This window comes from Scyliorhinus canicula, chromosome 25 (assembly GCF_902713615.1).
Source record: "Scyliorhinus canicula chromosome 25, sScyCan1.1, whole genome shotgun sequence".
In the NCBI taxonomy this organism is placed as follows: Eukaryota; Metazoa; Chordata; class Chondrichthyes; order Carcharhiniformes; family Scyliorhinidae; genus Scyliorhinus; species Scyliorhinus canicula.
This window is the reverse complement of record NC_052170.1, coordinates 7,948,144-7,963,794: the sequence shown is the minus strand read 5'-3', so window position 1 is coordinate 7,963,794 and position 15,651 is coordinate 7,948,144. Positions and strand designations below refer to the sequence as shown.

The 15,651-nt window shown below is 49.0% G+C and overlaps 1 protein-coding gene across 2 annotated transcripts in view; it reads right to left on the bottom strand.

Moving 5' to 3' along the window:
- notch3 (notch receptor 3) overlaps positions 1-15,651 on the bottom strand; it is a 188,262-nt gene that overhangs the window by 119,614 nt on the left and 52,997 nt on the right. The window contains exon 1 of one of the 2 annotated variants that reach the window (XM_038785015.1): positions 9,612-9,857. The exons of the other annotated variant lie outside the window; for it this stretch is intronic. Coding sequence (XP_038640943.1) covers positions 9,612-9,616 — 5 coding nt within the window. The 5' untranslated portion in view covers positions 9,617-9,857. Of the gene's footprint in view, positions 1-9,611; positions 9,858-15,651 lie in introns of those variants that run through there. 2 annotated transcript variants of the gene reach the window in all.

Sequence of the window (15,651 nt, the reverse complement as noted above, 5' to 3'; positions counted from 1 at the left end):
AATTGATGTATTGTTCAGTGTGACATCTTTCTTTCACTCCTCACAACAGCATCCAAATACTATTCTACATTTGGGTTCCAAAATTCTGTGCAGCTACCACAGTTCATGGACAGGGGCGTGATTGTTCATTTTTAAAAATAAATTTAGAGTACCCAATTATTTTCTTTTTACCAATTATGAGGCAATTTAGCGTGACCAATCTGCCTACCCTGCACATCTTTGGGCTGTGGGGGCGAGGCCCAAGCAGACACGGGGAGAATGTGCAAACTCCACACGGACAATGACCCAGGACCGGGATTCAAAGCCGGGTCCTCAGCGCCGTAGGCTGCAGTGCCAACCACTGCGCCACATGCTGACCCAGACAGGAGCATGACACAAATCCAAGAGAAACTTTATCAGTAAAAATCTGAGAAGACACCCATTTTTCTGGGGCCTCTGCCGGCAGGAGATCAGTGACAAACGTTTATTCGGTGCATTGTGTCCGTAAAGGAAGGGCCGCAGGCACACTGATGCGAATTGGCTCGCTCCTGGCTGCAGAGAGACAACAGGTGCAAGGCAATCTGTATCTCCTTGGGGCGGAAGGTTGAGTGCGTATTATAGCTGGACAAATGGGTTCATGATGGCCCTGGCCTTAGCAGAGAAGCTGGTATCGGGGTGAAACTGCTTCCTCACCTTATAGACACAAATGGATTGACTCTCGTTCCGATACCTTTGTACCATTCTTTGCTGCCACTTTCTCTCTGCCCGTCTCCTCGGCAAGCATTTTCAAACTCAAATTCAGACTCTTGATGGTTTTTCTGGGCCTAAGGCTTTGCTTTCAGCCAGTAATTGTGCTCTGCTGTAATCACACTGCGCAGGAGCCGTGTACTTGGTGACAGGCAGATTGCATATTGTAGGAAAAGGCAACAATGATGAAGGAAAGAAGGAAAGCTCTGGACTGTTGCATTGCAATGTCCACCTCTGATCAACAGCGGGAGTTGTTTAAGGAGATACTCAATTCCTCACAACTGGCAGCACGGTAGCATTGTGGATAGCACAATGGCTTCACAGCTCCAGGGTCCCAGGTTCAATTCTCAGCTTGGGTCACCGTCTGGGCGGAGTCTGCACATCCTCCCCGTGTCTGCGTGGGTTTCCTCCGGGTGCTCCGGTTTCCTCCCACAGTCCAAAGATGTGCAGGTTAGGTGGATTGGCCATGATAAATTGCCCTTAGTGTCCAAAATTGCCCTTAGTGTTGGGTGGGGTTACTGGGTTATTGGGATAGGGTGGAGGTGTTGACCTTGGGTAGGGTGCTCTTTCCAAGAGCCGGTGCAGACTCGATGGGCTGAATGGCCTCCTTCTGCACTGTAAATTCTATGTAAGAGGGTTAAAAAACATCCATGGCTAAACAAGGAGGTCAAGGATATTATAAAGACAAAAACGTAGTTCTATCATTTTGCAAAGGCCAGTGGCAGACTGCAAGATTTCAAACATAAACTAAGGGATGCTAAAATGTAATAAAAAAGCTAAGGTAAATTACCAAAAAAGTGCTAGCACAGAATATCAAAAAGGGTAGCAAAAGTTTCTACAGGTACATAAAAGGGAAGAGAGTCACTCAGGTGAATGTTGGCCCCTTGGGAGATGAAACTGGTGATTTAGTAGTGGGGAACAAAGAAGTAGCAGAGATACTAAATCAATTTTCACGGTGGAGGATGCTAGCACCATTCCTATAGGAACGGGCAATTCAGAGGTAATAGAAAGGGTGGAACTTGGAGCAATCGGCATCAATAGGGAAAGGGTACTCAACAAACTCTTGGGATTGTGGCCAGACAGGTCCCCTGAGCCTGATGGCTCCTTTGAGATATTTCTTAAAACCGACCTCTTTGACCAAACATTTCGCTCACCTGTCCTAATGTTTTATGTGGCTTGTTGTCAAACGTTTAAGTGATAACACTCTTGTGATGTGCTTTGGAGCATGTTGTAAGCTGTTGTTGTAAAATATTCTGCCACCAACCAGTGTCACACGTGAACGCAGTGGAGGATGTCTGATGCAAAAAGAAAAATCACCAAAACCAACCACCTTGGGCTGGATTCTCTGATCCTGGGGCTAAGTGTTGACGCCGTTGCTAACGCCGTTGCGTTTTACGACGGCATCAACAGGCCCCCCGGAGCAGCGATCCTGCGCCCTACAGGGGGCCAGCAGGGTACTGGAGTGACTCATCCAGCTCCAGCTGCCGATACTGGCGGCAAACGGCGCCAGGAGTCTGTGCATGCACGCTATGACCACCGCGAAACCCGCGCATGCGCGCTAGTTGCCCTCTCCGCGCCGGCTCCGACGCAACATGGCAAAGAGCGAAAGAGGCCCGGCGCAGAGTAAACGAGGCCCATAGCAGGAGAAGCTAGCCCACCGATCCGTGAGCCCCGATCACGGGCCAGGCCATGGTGGAGGCCCCCCCCCCGGTGTCAGACCGCCCCTCCTCACCACCAGGCCGCCACCCGCAGGATGGATGCCGAGGTCCCGCCAGGGCAGCACCACATGTGAACAGCGGCGGCGGGACGCGGCCTATCTTGGCAGCCACTTGGTCCAACCCGTGTGGAGAATTGCTGGGGGGTGGGGCACGTAGAGCGGCCCCTGGCCGGCGCCAATGGCACCTATTTTTCTTTATAAATTCAGAGTGCCCAATTATTTTTTTTCCCAATTAAGGGGCAATTTAGCGCGGCCAATCCACCTACCCTGCACATCTTTGAATTGTGGGGATGAAACTCACGCAGACACGGGGAGAATGTGCAAACTCCACACGGACAGTGACCCAGGGCCGGGATTCGAACCCAGATCCTCAGCGCCGCAGTCCCAGTGCTAAAACCAAACACCTCTGAGTGAGAAAAAAAAGAGAAAGAAAAATAAATTGGCACCAAAAATGGATTTTGGTGCTTGCTTCAGAGTGTTACTATGGTAACTAAGTGGCCACGTTGAGAAAGGGAGACCTTCAGGTTACAACATGGAGGAATTTTCAGCTTGCACTTTTTTTGGAGAATGGGGAGATGTCAGTGGGTTAATGAAGATGGCCACATTAGGTAGGTATTCTCTCCTCAAGATCATGCGTGCAATTCACTGTTTGTGTTGGCATTCAAAATGGCATCCATCCAGCTCTTTAAATGATTATTGCCTCGTAAACAACAGCAACTCCTCAACGCATCGCAAAGAGTGCAGGGACAATCGAGTTGACACTTCCTTAAAACATGACAAACTGGTTCGGTATTCCCCGAGGGGGGTTGGGGGAAATGGGAGAAACCTCAGCCTGGGTCCCACTGTAAGGTTTGTTCCTCTGCAGTGAAACTTGTTCACCAAGACAGGATTGCCTTCATGTGGCCTGACCCACCTCGGTGTGTACTTCAGTGGTGGTGGGGCAAGTCTTGCTCATGCAGTTGATCTGTCTTGACATGAATAACCCATTGTGAGGATTTTACAACATCAATAAACCATTTATGTCATCCAACAGGTAGTGCAACACAGCTCACCTGAGTTGCTTACTCATCTGCTTACATTTCTGGGTGGTATGCCTCTTTAGTGTTGGGGAGTGAAGCTGCTGAATGATACAGATGTTTTGTACTGGTAAGAATAAAGCCAAGCCTGAAGGTTCACATGGCATTAACATAATATTACTTGTGGTAGGAGAATTATAGGGACCACAAAGGCAAATACTGGAGCGCACAGGTACAGGAGAGGCTATACAACAATCAGCAACTGATTTAATGATCAACTTGACAGGTCACAGTCAAAATACTTCTTCAACAATGTTAACTTACATTTGAATAACATTACTCAATCTTTCTTTTGAATTAAAATACCAGGCGCAGCGATTAAACAAAACGCTGGATTTTAAAGTTTTAATATTCAAGGTCATGTGCCTTACAAGAGCAAAGCACACAATGTGACTGCCTAGTTGGTATGCAAGGTAATTTTATATGGGTGCAGCTTCAAAGGATTATATGACCAGCAAAAGTATTTTTTTGTAAATGTTACAAGAGGCTAATGCTTCAAATAGCTTTATCATAAACTCATAAAACATTCCACTCTGAAAATCCTCCTAATCTGAATGGGTCTGCTGCAATTTGCTGCATACAGGGACTGACTTGTGCCCCATCTCTGTGCTCAAGTACTGCAACACTTAAACATTCATTAAATGCCCGCATTCTCATTTAAACCTGATATTTATTAAAAGAGACGGTCAATAATATAAATTGTTCAGGGATTCGCTCGGAGGTTACAGCCATTCATCGACTTCATCAAGGAGCATTGACCGTCAGCGAGGGGGAGGGGCATGGAAGTGATCTTGAATCATTGAATTTACAGTGCAGAAGGAGGCCATTCGGCCCATCGAGTCTGCACTGGCTCTTGGAAAGAGCACCCAAGCCCACACCACCCTATCCCCATAACCCAGTAACCCCACTCAACCAACACTAAGGGCAATTTTGGACACTAAGGGCAATTTAGCACGGCCAATCCACCTAACCTGCACATCTTTGGACTGTGGGAGGAAACCGGAGCACCCGGAGGAAACCCACGCACACACGGGGAGAATCTGCAGACTCCGCACAGACAGCGACCCAAGCCGGAATCGAACCTTGGACCCTGGAGCTGTGATTCAATTGTGCTAACCACTATGCTACCGTGCTGCCCTAAAATAAGGGCAGTGAATCTACTGTATGGCCCGTTAGGATTTAGGGCTGGGTGGAGTTGGGTATGTTATTGTGGGGTTTTTGCGTGTGTTGGATTTCTCTGTTGTTTAAAATGTTAAAATTATAAATGCCTCAATAAAATATTTTCTGACATAAAATAATATATATTGCACATTAAATCGATTCACGGAATTATATACATTTAATACCTTCCACTCAAGCAAACACATTCACGTTCTGTGGTTATTTCAGAAAGGTCACATGCTCGTGTAATAACTGTAATCCTGTTTGTGGTGAGCTTGATAGGTCAACAACAGGAGTTTGGATGAAAATAATTACGTCAACCCGTGACGATCAGGGTGGTTAGATTGGAGACACATATTCTCCTGACATTTTTAGTTCCCCCCCCCCCCCCCGCCCCTAATCAAACAGAACTGTCAGCACACAGTCAATGAAACATGTTAGAAGGGTGGTCAAGGAGTGTGGGTCCATTGCTGTAAATGAATAGAATGTGTCAAGGATTAAAAACTAGAAGGAGCATCAGATGAAGTTTGAAAATCTTTCCTCCGTCTGTCAAGGCTGGGTCTTGTCAAAAAAAAAGGTCACAATTTTTCTATTAGTTGCCTCTTAATGACTCCAAGTTAGTTTTTTAATAAATTTTTAGTGTACCCAATTCATTTTTTCCATTTAAGGGGCAATTTAGCATGGCCAATCCACCTACCCTGCACATCTTTGGGTTGTGGGGGTGAGACCCACGCAGTCATGGGGAGAATGTGCAAACTCCACACGAATAGTAGCCCAGAGCCGGGACCGAACCTGGGACCTCGGTGCCGTGAGGCCGCAATGCCAGCCATTGTGCCACCGTGCTGCCCAACTCCAAGTTAGTTAATGCGCAGTCCAGTATGGAATGGAATCCAACTTTTCCTTCGTGCGACCATAAGGCAACAGTGACAAATGTGCTCAACATCAGAGGTAAGAGGACACAGGACAGGGAATGTGTTCCCATCTCTCACAAAATATTAAGTAGATTTAGGGACAGATTAACTTGTACAGCCAGCAGACAGTGCCAGTGAATGTGGATCAGAGATAATACTGGAGCAGTAGGGTAGGAGATGGAGACCCATTAACGTTATTATATGGGATGGAGCCCACCAGCCTCAGCTCAGCTCAACTACTGAAACCTTCACCAATGCCTTAGTTACCTCTCGACTTGACTATTCTAACACACTCCTGGCCATCCATCAATGTCTACCTTCCATAGGTTGCCAACTGTAATTAAATGTCTTCCTGGAGGTTTCATTACATGGCTTGCCCCCAGGCTCCAGCCATAATGATTCAGCATGTTAGCAGTGGTTAGCACTGTTGCATCATAGTGCCAGGGTCCCAGGTTCGATTCCCGCCTTGGCTCACTGTCTGTGCGGAGTCTGCACATTCTCCCCGTGTCTGTGTGGGTTTCCTCCGGGCGCTCCGGTTTCCTCCCACAAGTCTTGAAAGACGAGCTGTTAGATAATGTGGACATTCTGAATTCTCCATCTGTGAACCTGAAGAGGTACCAGAATGTGGCAACTTGGGGAATTTCACAGTAACTACATTGCAGTGTTGATGTAAGCCTACTTGTGACAATAATAAAGATTATTATTATTAGCCATATCTACCCCTGTGACGCACGGCCTTCCTACGCTAATTGGAAAACTAAAAAACTCATTACCCAATTGGATGTTGTCAAGCTAACAGCATTTGTTCCCTATGTTTCAATATGTTAACATCTGGGAAAGAGAAACAATCAAAGAAAGTGACAAGAAAAACAATGGGCGCGATTCAATGGAAAAGCCTCTACGTGTCATCTGTGGCGGATTTTGCTGGGAATTTCCCGACGACTCTGCTGGCGAGTTCCACACCACTTTTTTGAGCCCTGTTTGGGGGGGGGGGGGGGGGGGGGGTTCTCGCCGGTTTAGCCCACACTTAACTGAGGATCTGAACTCAGAGATCGGGCCACCATTTTGAAAGGGTGCCCCGATCTCTAAGTGAGCTTATGGAACCCCCCGCGCCCCCCAACCTTGGGCAATGTCACTCCCCACACACATGGGCATTACCCCTCACCACCTCCAAGTGCGGACACCACGCTATGGGGACCCTGGGGACAAGCCCCCAACATCTACATACAGGCCCCCCCATTCCAGGACTCTCACCTGTCAGCCCCCACAATCTAGCAGTGGTCCTTTCTTACCTCCCCTGCACCCACCCCACAACCTACATAACCCCCTCTCCTTTCATGGGCATGGTCCCCCTGTGGTCCTGACTCTTGGCAGTGCCACCCTGGAGCGCCACCCAGGCACCTTGACAGTACCAAGGTGGCAGTGCCAAGGTGCCAGCTTGGCAGTGCAAATGTACCCATGTTCCAGGGGGTGAGCTAGGGGATGACCCTGCACTATCCCTGGCCAACCAGGGGTTTCCAATAGCCTCGGAGACTCCCAGGATGCCGTTCCGCCTGGTCCCATGTCTGCGAGGACCAGTACTGAATGGTGCCTGGCTGCAGCCTCAATGGGAGGCCGGCAGATCCCGGGAGGCCAGTAGATACCGGGTAAGTAGACGTTAAGTAGGTTCGAGGCTTACTTGCGCCAGCATGGCATTGGTCCTGCCGCCTCGCGGGACTTGGGTAAATCCCATGAAGCGCTGTGGCACTCGGGAAACCCGAGGTAGGCTTCACCCGGGATCCAGCGGCCACCACGCGCGACGTGGCTGGTATCGTGGCCAATATTTTTTAATGCCCCGATGTTTTTCAGGGACGGCACACCGCAACGTCCTGGAAATAAATCTTCAATTCCTGGAGACTCCAGGCCGATCCCGGAGGGTTGGCAACCCACACCCTCCATAAACATGGAGTCGTCCAAAACGTCCTAACTCACACTGAGGCCAGTATCCCGATCACCCCAGGGCTCACTAACCTACATTGGTTCCTGATCAACAGCTGAGCAACACCTCGATTTTAAAAGCCTCACCCTGATTTTCAAACCCCTCTGTGACCCCGCTCTTATCTCTGGAATATCCTCCAGCTCCGCAACCCTCCCAGATACCTTCCAGCTTCTTTAGAATCCCCGATTTCAAATGTTCCATCAAGCTGTCGCGTTCAGCTGCTGCAGTCCTATGCTCAGGAATCCATTCCTTAAACCTCTCCCCCCGGGGCGATTCTCCGGCCCGCGATGGGCCGAAGTCCCGCTGCTGACAGGCCTTTCCCGCCGGCGTGGTTTAAACCACCTCTGGTACCGGCGGGATTGGCGGCGCGGGCGGGCGCCGGGGTCCTTGGGGGGGGGGGGGGCGATCTGACCCCGGGGGGTGCCCCCACGGTGGCCTGGCCCGCAATCGGGGCCCATCGATCGGAGGGCAGCCTGCCCTCTTTTTCTTCTGCCACCGTCATGGTCTTCACCATGGCGGGGGCGGAAGAGACCCCCCTCCCCAGTGCATGCGCCGGTATGACATCAGCAGCCGCTGACGCTCCGGCGCATGCGCGGACATCCACCAGAGGGCGAAGGCCTTTCGGCCCCAGCTGGCGGGGCGCCAAAGGCCGTTCGCGCCGGCCGGAGGAGCGGCAATCACTCCGGCGTGGGCCTAGCCCCTTAATGTGAGGGCTTGGCCCCTAAAGGTACGGAGGCCCAACGACGGAGTGGTTGGCGCCTCTCCAATACGCCGGGACCCCCCGCCCCGCCGGGTGGGGGAGAATCCCGCCTAGTGTTCCTGTAAGTGTCATTCATCACATTAAAGGTGTTATATAAATACACATTGGGCACAATCTAACCAGAATAAAACAGAGTGGATTCCAAGTCGACTTAACTCTGAGAGACTGATTCCCACCCACATCGCGACGTCTCGCAGGATATGGTTAGATCTCGAGGGGCGTAAGAGCTGTCGGGAAGCCCGGGGGGGGGGGGGGGGGGGGGGCTCTTAATGCATCAACCGTCCGTGTCGTGTCCTCATTCAGCTGCAACGTGGCCGGCAGATTGGCCCATTGTTTTTGTACAGATTGACCTATCACACTCTGGCTAGGATGGAATGAGACCTGTAACTTTAGTGTCCCGGTGATCATTTGTTTTAATAATCTTTATTATTGTCACAAGTAGGCTTTCAGTAACATTGCAATGCAGTCACTGTGAAAATCCCCCTGTCGCCACACTCCAGCGCCTGTTCGGGTACACAGAATTCAGAATGTCAATTCACCCAACACGTCTGTCGGGACTTGCGGGAGGAACCGGAGGAAACCCACGCAGACACGGGGAGAACGTGCAGACTCGGCACAGACAGTGACCCAAGCCGGGAATCGAACCTGGGGCCCTGGTGCTGTGAAGCAGCAGTGTTAACCACAGTGCTACCGTGCCGCTCCATCCAGTGCACGCTTGCTACTGATGAGACCGTCGCCAAATTAACTCTGTGTAAAAATCTCAAAAGTAATTTAAAAAGTGACCGTTTTTAACAGATGTACCTAGTAGATCCTTCAAGCTGAGGAGACGGGCTCTAATTCTACTCACAGGCAGCTTGTACCCTTTTCCCAGCGCAGTAAAGTGTTCCAATTTGGAGGGGTTGGCTATACATTTGGCTGACAGCTGCTGAGATGGGCCAACATTTGCTGACAAAGCTAAACCTTATCCATAGAACATGTGCAAGCTTCAGACAGGACAAGTGGGGAGGATTGGGGGTGGGGGGGGGGGGGGAGAAGAGAGATGGAATAGAAAAGAGTAGAACCTAAGCGCTTGCCTGATCTACATATAAAAGGATTAGTCAAACACCAGCACCATAGGCCAGATGCCACCAACGGCGAAGTCTCCATAGATTCCTGTATCGAAGTTCGAAGCTTGACAACAATGAAAAGAATAAAAGGCACAGCTACAGAGTGTAGTATGTGAGGCCTCCCCAGTCCCCCCCCCCCCCCCTGCAAGTACAGTGGGAGCCAGACGGACACCTACCTCATCCAAACACAGGCACAATACCTTTCCTCCTCGCTCACACAATCCCCAATCAGATCCTCGCCAGGCACTGAAACATTCCACGTTTGCTTGTTATTGTGTCTCGTGGCTCCGTGCTGGAATGCAACTTTTTAAATGTAAAGTCCGAATTTTAAGTGCGCAGTTGAGCCCAGCCAACCAATCTTTAAAGGTGTGCAACAATAGTGCACAATTAAGGGTGTACGATCATTAAAGGCATGCAATTGTATCATTAAAGATGAGAAATCATCATTGTAGTCCTGACTAACCTTCTTCATTCAAAGACACAGCAGTGTAAAGCCGCAAAACCATCACATCATTTCCATGTGACATCTGCTTATGAAAATAGCACTCAGCCTTCGGTCCCACCCAATGCCCTACAAAGCATTTCACAAACATAGGGACTCTTCAAAAGATTTCACTGTGGCCTAAGCATGGGCTTTTGTTAAAATGAAACCACAATTAAGGTTATACTATAAATGCAGAATGTGATAGCCCAGCTCGAGTCTTGACTCCACGATAAACACGGTGGCAGGGTTTCGGGAAAAGGTCAAACCCAAAAGATAAAACAAAACACTTGTCTGAGCAAAACACAAGTCTGATCTTGGTCAAGAGTGTTATGATGAAGGATGAAAATGGCCCCCTTCTGTGCGTTAACCATTCTGTGATCCTATTCTATAACTGGATCAGGTTCTGTCATACCTGTCATGCTCAAGCAGCTTCTTGACACTCATTCCACAGACTTATACCTGAACATTGATCATAGAATCATAGAACTTGCAGTGCAGAAGGAGGCCACTCGGCCCATTGAGTCTGCACCAGCTCTTGGAAAGAGCACCCCATTTAAACCCCATAACCCAGTAACCCCACTATTGTGGACACTGAGGGCAATTTATCCTGGCCAATCCACCTAACCTGCACATCTTTGGACTGTGGGAGGAAACCGGAGCACCCGGAGGAAACCCACGCAGGCACGGGGAGAACGGGCAAACTACACACAGACATTGACCCAAGCCGGGAATCGATGACTTAGATGGGGTAAGTACGGGAAGGCTCCTGTGGAATTAAACCCCCGTCGGGATGAGGGCCTTCAGGAATACAAGAGCAGGGGCAGCACGGTGGCCTAGTGGTTAGCACAACCGCCTCACGGTGCTGAGGTCCCAGGTTCGATCCCGGCTCTGGGTCACTGTCCGTGTGGAGTTTGCACATTCTCCCCGTGTCTGCGTGGGTTTCGCCCCCACAACCCAAAAATGTGCAGAGTAGGTGGATTGGCCATGCTAAATTGCCCCTTAATTGGAAAAAATAATTGGGTAATCTAAATTTATTTAAAAAAAGAGGAAAAAAAAGGAATACAAGAGCAAATTAGGAGAAAGAAATTAATGAAGCCACCACACAGACGGTGTTGACAAGCTTGTGAAACTCTTCCCAGGGGACACTCGGTCCCCTACACCCATCACCCCATTTATACATCGATTTTTAATCTGACAGTGGTTACCAGAAACAATCAACCTCAGGACTGCTTTGCGATGGTTTTACTGCATGTAAGCCTCTGATCTGAACAGGGCAGTTGCAGTCTGCAAAAGCCCCGTGTGCATTCAACTAGATAGTTCACTTACTTAGCAGTACAGATGTACAAGAATTCTAATTGAATTTGCCTTTCTGCTTCAGTCCGTCCGACTGAACCATGACTGTAACTGTGCTGAAAGTGCGGACGGCAGGATCTCTCCATTTGCAGTCACTGAATTCAATGATTTGAGATGAGGTGCAAAGCAGGAGAGAGATAAAAGGGCTGAAGTAGTCTGCAGACTTTCAAACACTCATTCATCTCTCTTGGGTGGGAGGAATATTTTGGTTCATTCAGTACATGAGTGAGATGTGAATGGAAATTCCGAGCAAACTATACCCTGCTGATTCCACCGGTTTGTGCAACGAGATAGAGCCAATGTCAAATGATCAATGGGCATAGTTTATTCCAACCTTTTACCTCCCTCTCCTCAAAGCAGTGATTTATGACGTGGCTTGATAAAACAAACGTTTAGCAGCTAACCCACATGAAATGAAATAAAATGAAAATCGCTTATTGTCACGAGTAGGCTTCAATGAAGTTACTGTGAAAAGCCCCAAGTCGCCACATTCCGGCGCCTGTTCGGGGAGGCTGGTACGGGAATTGAACCGTGCTGCTGGCCTGCCTTGGTCTGCTTTAAAAGCCAGCGATTTAGCCCAGTATGCTAAACCAGCCCCTGTTTCTCCAAACTTTTCAACGTGCAGGATTTCCAAGCTGAACCTCAATCCTATCCTTCACCAACATGTGGTGCACTGTATATCAATTGTATGCACAGGACGGGCATTAACTGGGGATTCACTTCTGTTTCTATATATAGGAACAGGCTGAAACCAGAGTTGTTGGGTTAAGAGGCGTCATGTTTGTCGTGTGTATCTCTGTACATAAAAGTTGACGCAAGTGTGTAAAGATCGGCTCTAGTTCTAGCCTTCACCACCTGCCTTTATGGAGTACAGCACATGTGCTCATACCTTCCAGCAGGAACCACACCCACTACCATTCCACCCACATGGCCAAAGTCCTGGAGTGCCACGGCCAACAGCAGTGATCCCAGCACTGCCCTGTCTGAGGCTGCTACCTCTATCCAGATGGAAGAATTGAACACTGATCTTGATGACTCACTACATGATAGTTGATACTTGTAAACACTGAGGCATCTGTCCAGGCATTTAGATTAAGTTAAAATATTGGCCGCAGTTCAAGAGCTAGTTGCACAATTGTGACATCTTCCAAACTCCCACACTCTGGGTTGCTGACCTGCAAGGGAAGGCAAAGATTAAGTCGGTTGGGATTATTCCCATGTTGGGAGAGTTGGGGTCAATAATGGATTGAGAGTAAAAAGGCTGGGCTAAAAAGAAACTGGGCTGGATTCTCTGCAGCCTCGCACCGAAATCGTGTTCGGTGCGGAGGTGGAGAATCCATTTTCCTGCCAGGAATCGGGACCGGTTCCCTGATTCTGCGGGCTGCGAAAAGCGGCGTGCTCAGAGAGTACACCGCGCAGCCGAGGACCTACCTGGGCCATTGCCAGAGGCCCGCTCCACCATTCACTGCCCCCAACCGGCCGGAATCCTGAGGGCGTGGATCTAATATGGTCTAGCCGGACGGGATACTCGCTTGGCAGCTGTGGACTCAGTCCGCAGCCGTCCTGGTCGGGGGGGTGGAGGGGTGGCGATCGGAGGGCGGGGGGGCCTTATAGGCGGCCAGGAAAGGTTTGTGCGGGCGGACAGGCTCAGGCATGCGTCCGATCAGGGGGTTTCCTTTTTTTGGGGTCCAGCTCTGCGGTCCCAGTCCACCATGGAGCACGGTGTGGCCTCTGGAGGCCGCCGCCATGTGCATGGGCGGCCTGTGACTCGGAAGTGGGGGGGCCCATATCTGCAGCAAAAGCTGCTGGATCCAAGCCGGGTCCCTGCTAGCTGCCTGCAGGGCGAGGGATTTGTGGCCCTTTGACGCCAGGTTTTCCACAGTTTAGATCAGGGGTGGGCAAACTACGGCCCACGGGCCGCATGCGGCCCGCCAAAGGTCTTTATGCGGCCCACCAAGTCATTTTTTTTAAATTTTTAAAATTTTTTTTTAAGGTTAATGGGGGGGGGCTGTTGGGTTACTGGTATAGGGTGGATACGTTGACTTGAGTAGCGTGATCATTGCTCGGCACAACATCGAGGGCCGAAGGGCCTGTTCTGTGCTGTACTGTTCTATGTTCTATATGAGGCGCCCAGAATTATAACCGGGTGAAGTAATTATTTTACTTAATATACTATGCGGCCCTTTAAAATCGTGAATTTCTGAATGTGGCCCTTGCACAGAAAAGTTTGCCCACCCCTGGTTTAGATGCTGGCCTAGGGGACACAGTCCCAATAATGGAGAATCCAGCCCACTGTCTTTATACATCTGCTGTAACCCACGTTACTCTATAATCCATCTCTCGGAGTAACACAAACACGTCCGAGTTATCCACCTACAATGTTCCTTTTGCCTTTGTTGATGCCATGTGGCCCCGATTTCGGCACCTCCCCTAAGGCCTGGAACCTAAACTTAAAATTTGAACCTGCTTCTGTAAAATGGGTTATTTGTTTTCTCCCCAGTTTCGCTGGGATTCCAGTTGCAATTGAGAACTCCAGAGTTCTACAAGGAAATGAGTCTACAGGAAGGTGGTAGGTTTAACCTCTGGTTGGTGATGATTTAAGAGATCTTGTCAGGACAGAAGAAGGAGGAATTGCAATAGGCTTCCAGTGTCCCTGGGCTCTGGTTACGGGTAAAATACAGATGAATGAAATTGCAATCGACCGTGGCTTCAAAACACTTCCGGACCCCATCTGATCCCCTCATTACATTTGTTGATCAAGTGCATGTTAAGAGTGAAGACAGTGCTGCCCTTCAGAACCAATGAAATCAGAACTCATCAATCTTCCGATGAAGAAACAATGCAGGAAAGTGAATTAAAAAAGCAGCGATGATTAAGTCAGCAAATTCTTTCTCTCTCCATGTTAAGGGTACTTTACAATTTTAACACAAGGTTGGCCTGTTTCCTCGCCACTAATATTCCACACTCTCTCCATCCCATGCTTTGAGTACCACACACAATGTTGAGAAATTTCTGTCAAAGTCATTCAAAATCAAGCTTTCCAACTCAGAAGGTGGAATGCGGCGCACTGGTTAGCACTGGGACGGCGGCGCCGAGGACCCGGGTTCGAATCCCGGCTCCGCGTCACAGTCCGTGTGGAGTTTGCACATTTGCCCCGTGTCTGTGTGCATTTCAGCCCCACAACCCAAAGATGTGCAGGTTAGATGGATTGACCACGCTAAATTGCCCCTTAATTGGGAAAAAGAATAATTGGGTACGCTAAAATTTATTTTTAAAAAAGCTTTCCAACTCATAATCAAGGATCAGCTGTGACTCGCCTCTTGAGTTAGAAGGTTGTGGGTTCAAGTTCCACTCCAGGAAGTTAAGTGTAATCTGTCCCTCCAGTTCAGTGCTGAGGGAGTCCCGCTCTATTGCAGGTGCCATCTCTCAGATGGGATGTTCAACTAAGGCCTCTCGGATTGGGACAAAAGATCCCATGACACTATTTGAAGAAGAGCAGCAGAGTTCTTTCCAAAGTTCTGAACTAATATTTATCCCTCCAGCAACATCACTATCCCATCGCTGTGGGAGCATGCTGTGTACAAATTGGCTCCTGTGTTTCCTACATTGCAGCATAGAATACACCTCAAAAATATTTAATTGGCTATGACGCGTTTGGGATGACCCGAGTTAGTGAAAGGTGAAAAAGAAATGCAAATCTTTCCTTTTCTAAAAAAAAAAATCACCTTTAAGTGAACATCAGATGCATTTAGATGTTGATATTGACTGGCATTGGCATGTCCCCACAAGACAGTCTCTAACAGAAGGTTGGTAGTACAGTGGTAAAGCGGGGGGAGGAGTTCTTCTATTGAGCGGCACAGGCCTGTCTCTGTTCTACAACAGAGATAGCAGGTGGTCAGATAGAAACATGCTTAGACAATCACTGGCTACACTTCATTCATCTGAAGGATTTACAACTGCTAATCCAGTGTCCCCACTTTAAACTGGCCCAGTGAACCATTTGGTCATTAGTTCCCCCCCCCCCCCCCCACCCCACCACTCCCCTCTTCCCCCCCCCCCCCCCCCCCCCCTCCACACCCCTTCTGGTGTCGCAAAGTTTGTCACTGCTGCTAAAAGGGGATTCTTTTCGATATTTAAATACCATTGAAACTAATAGGTCTGTATAAAATGCACGTGAGATGGAAACTGGAGTTACTCGAGGCGTGGCTCTGTTGAAAAGGCACGATCAGAAATGATTTTGAATTTTTTTTTAAACCATTGCTAGGGAGAGGTGTGCAATGGGCTGCTGAGCTCATATCACTCAATTTACATGGCCAGCCAACAATCAAAAGTAGTGAGTGAGGTTCGAATTGAATGATCGGCAAACACAGCAAGTGAAT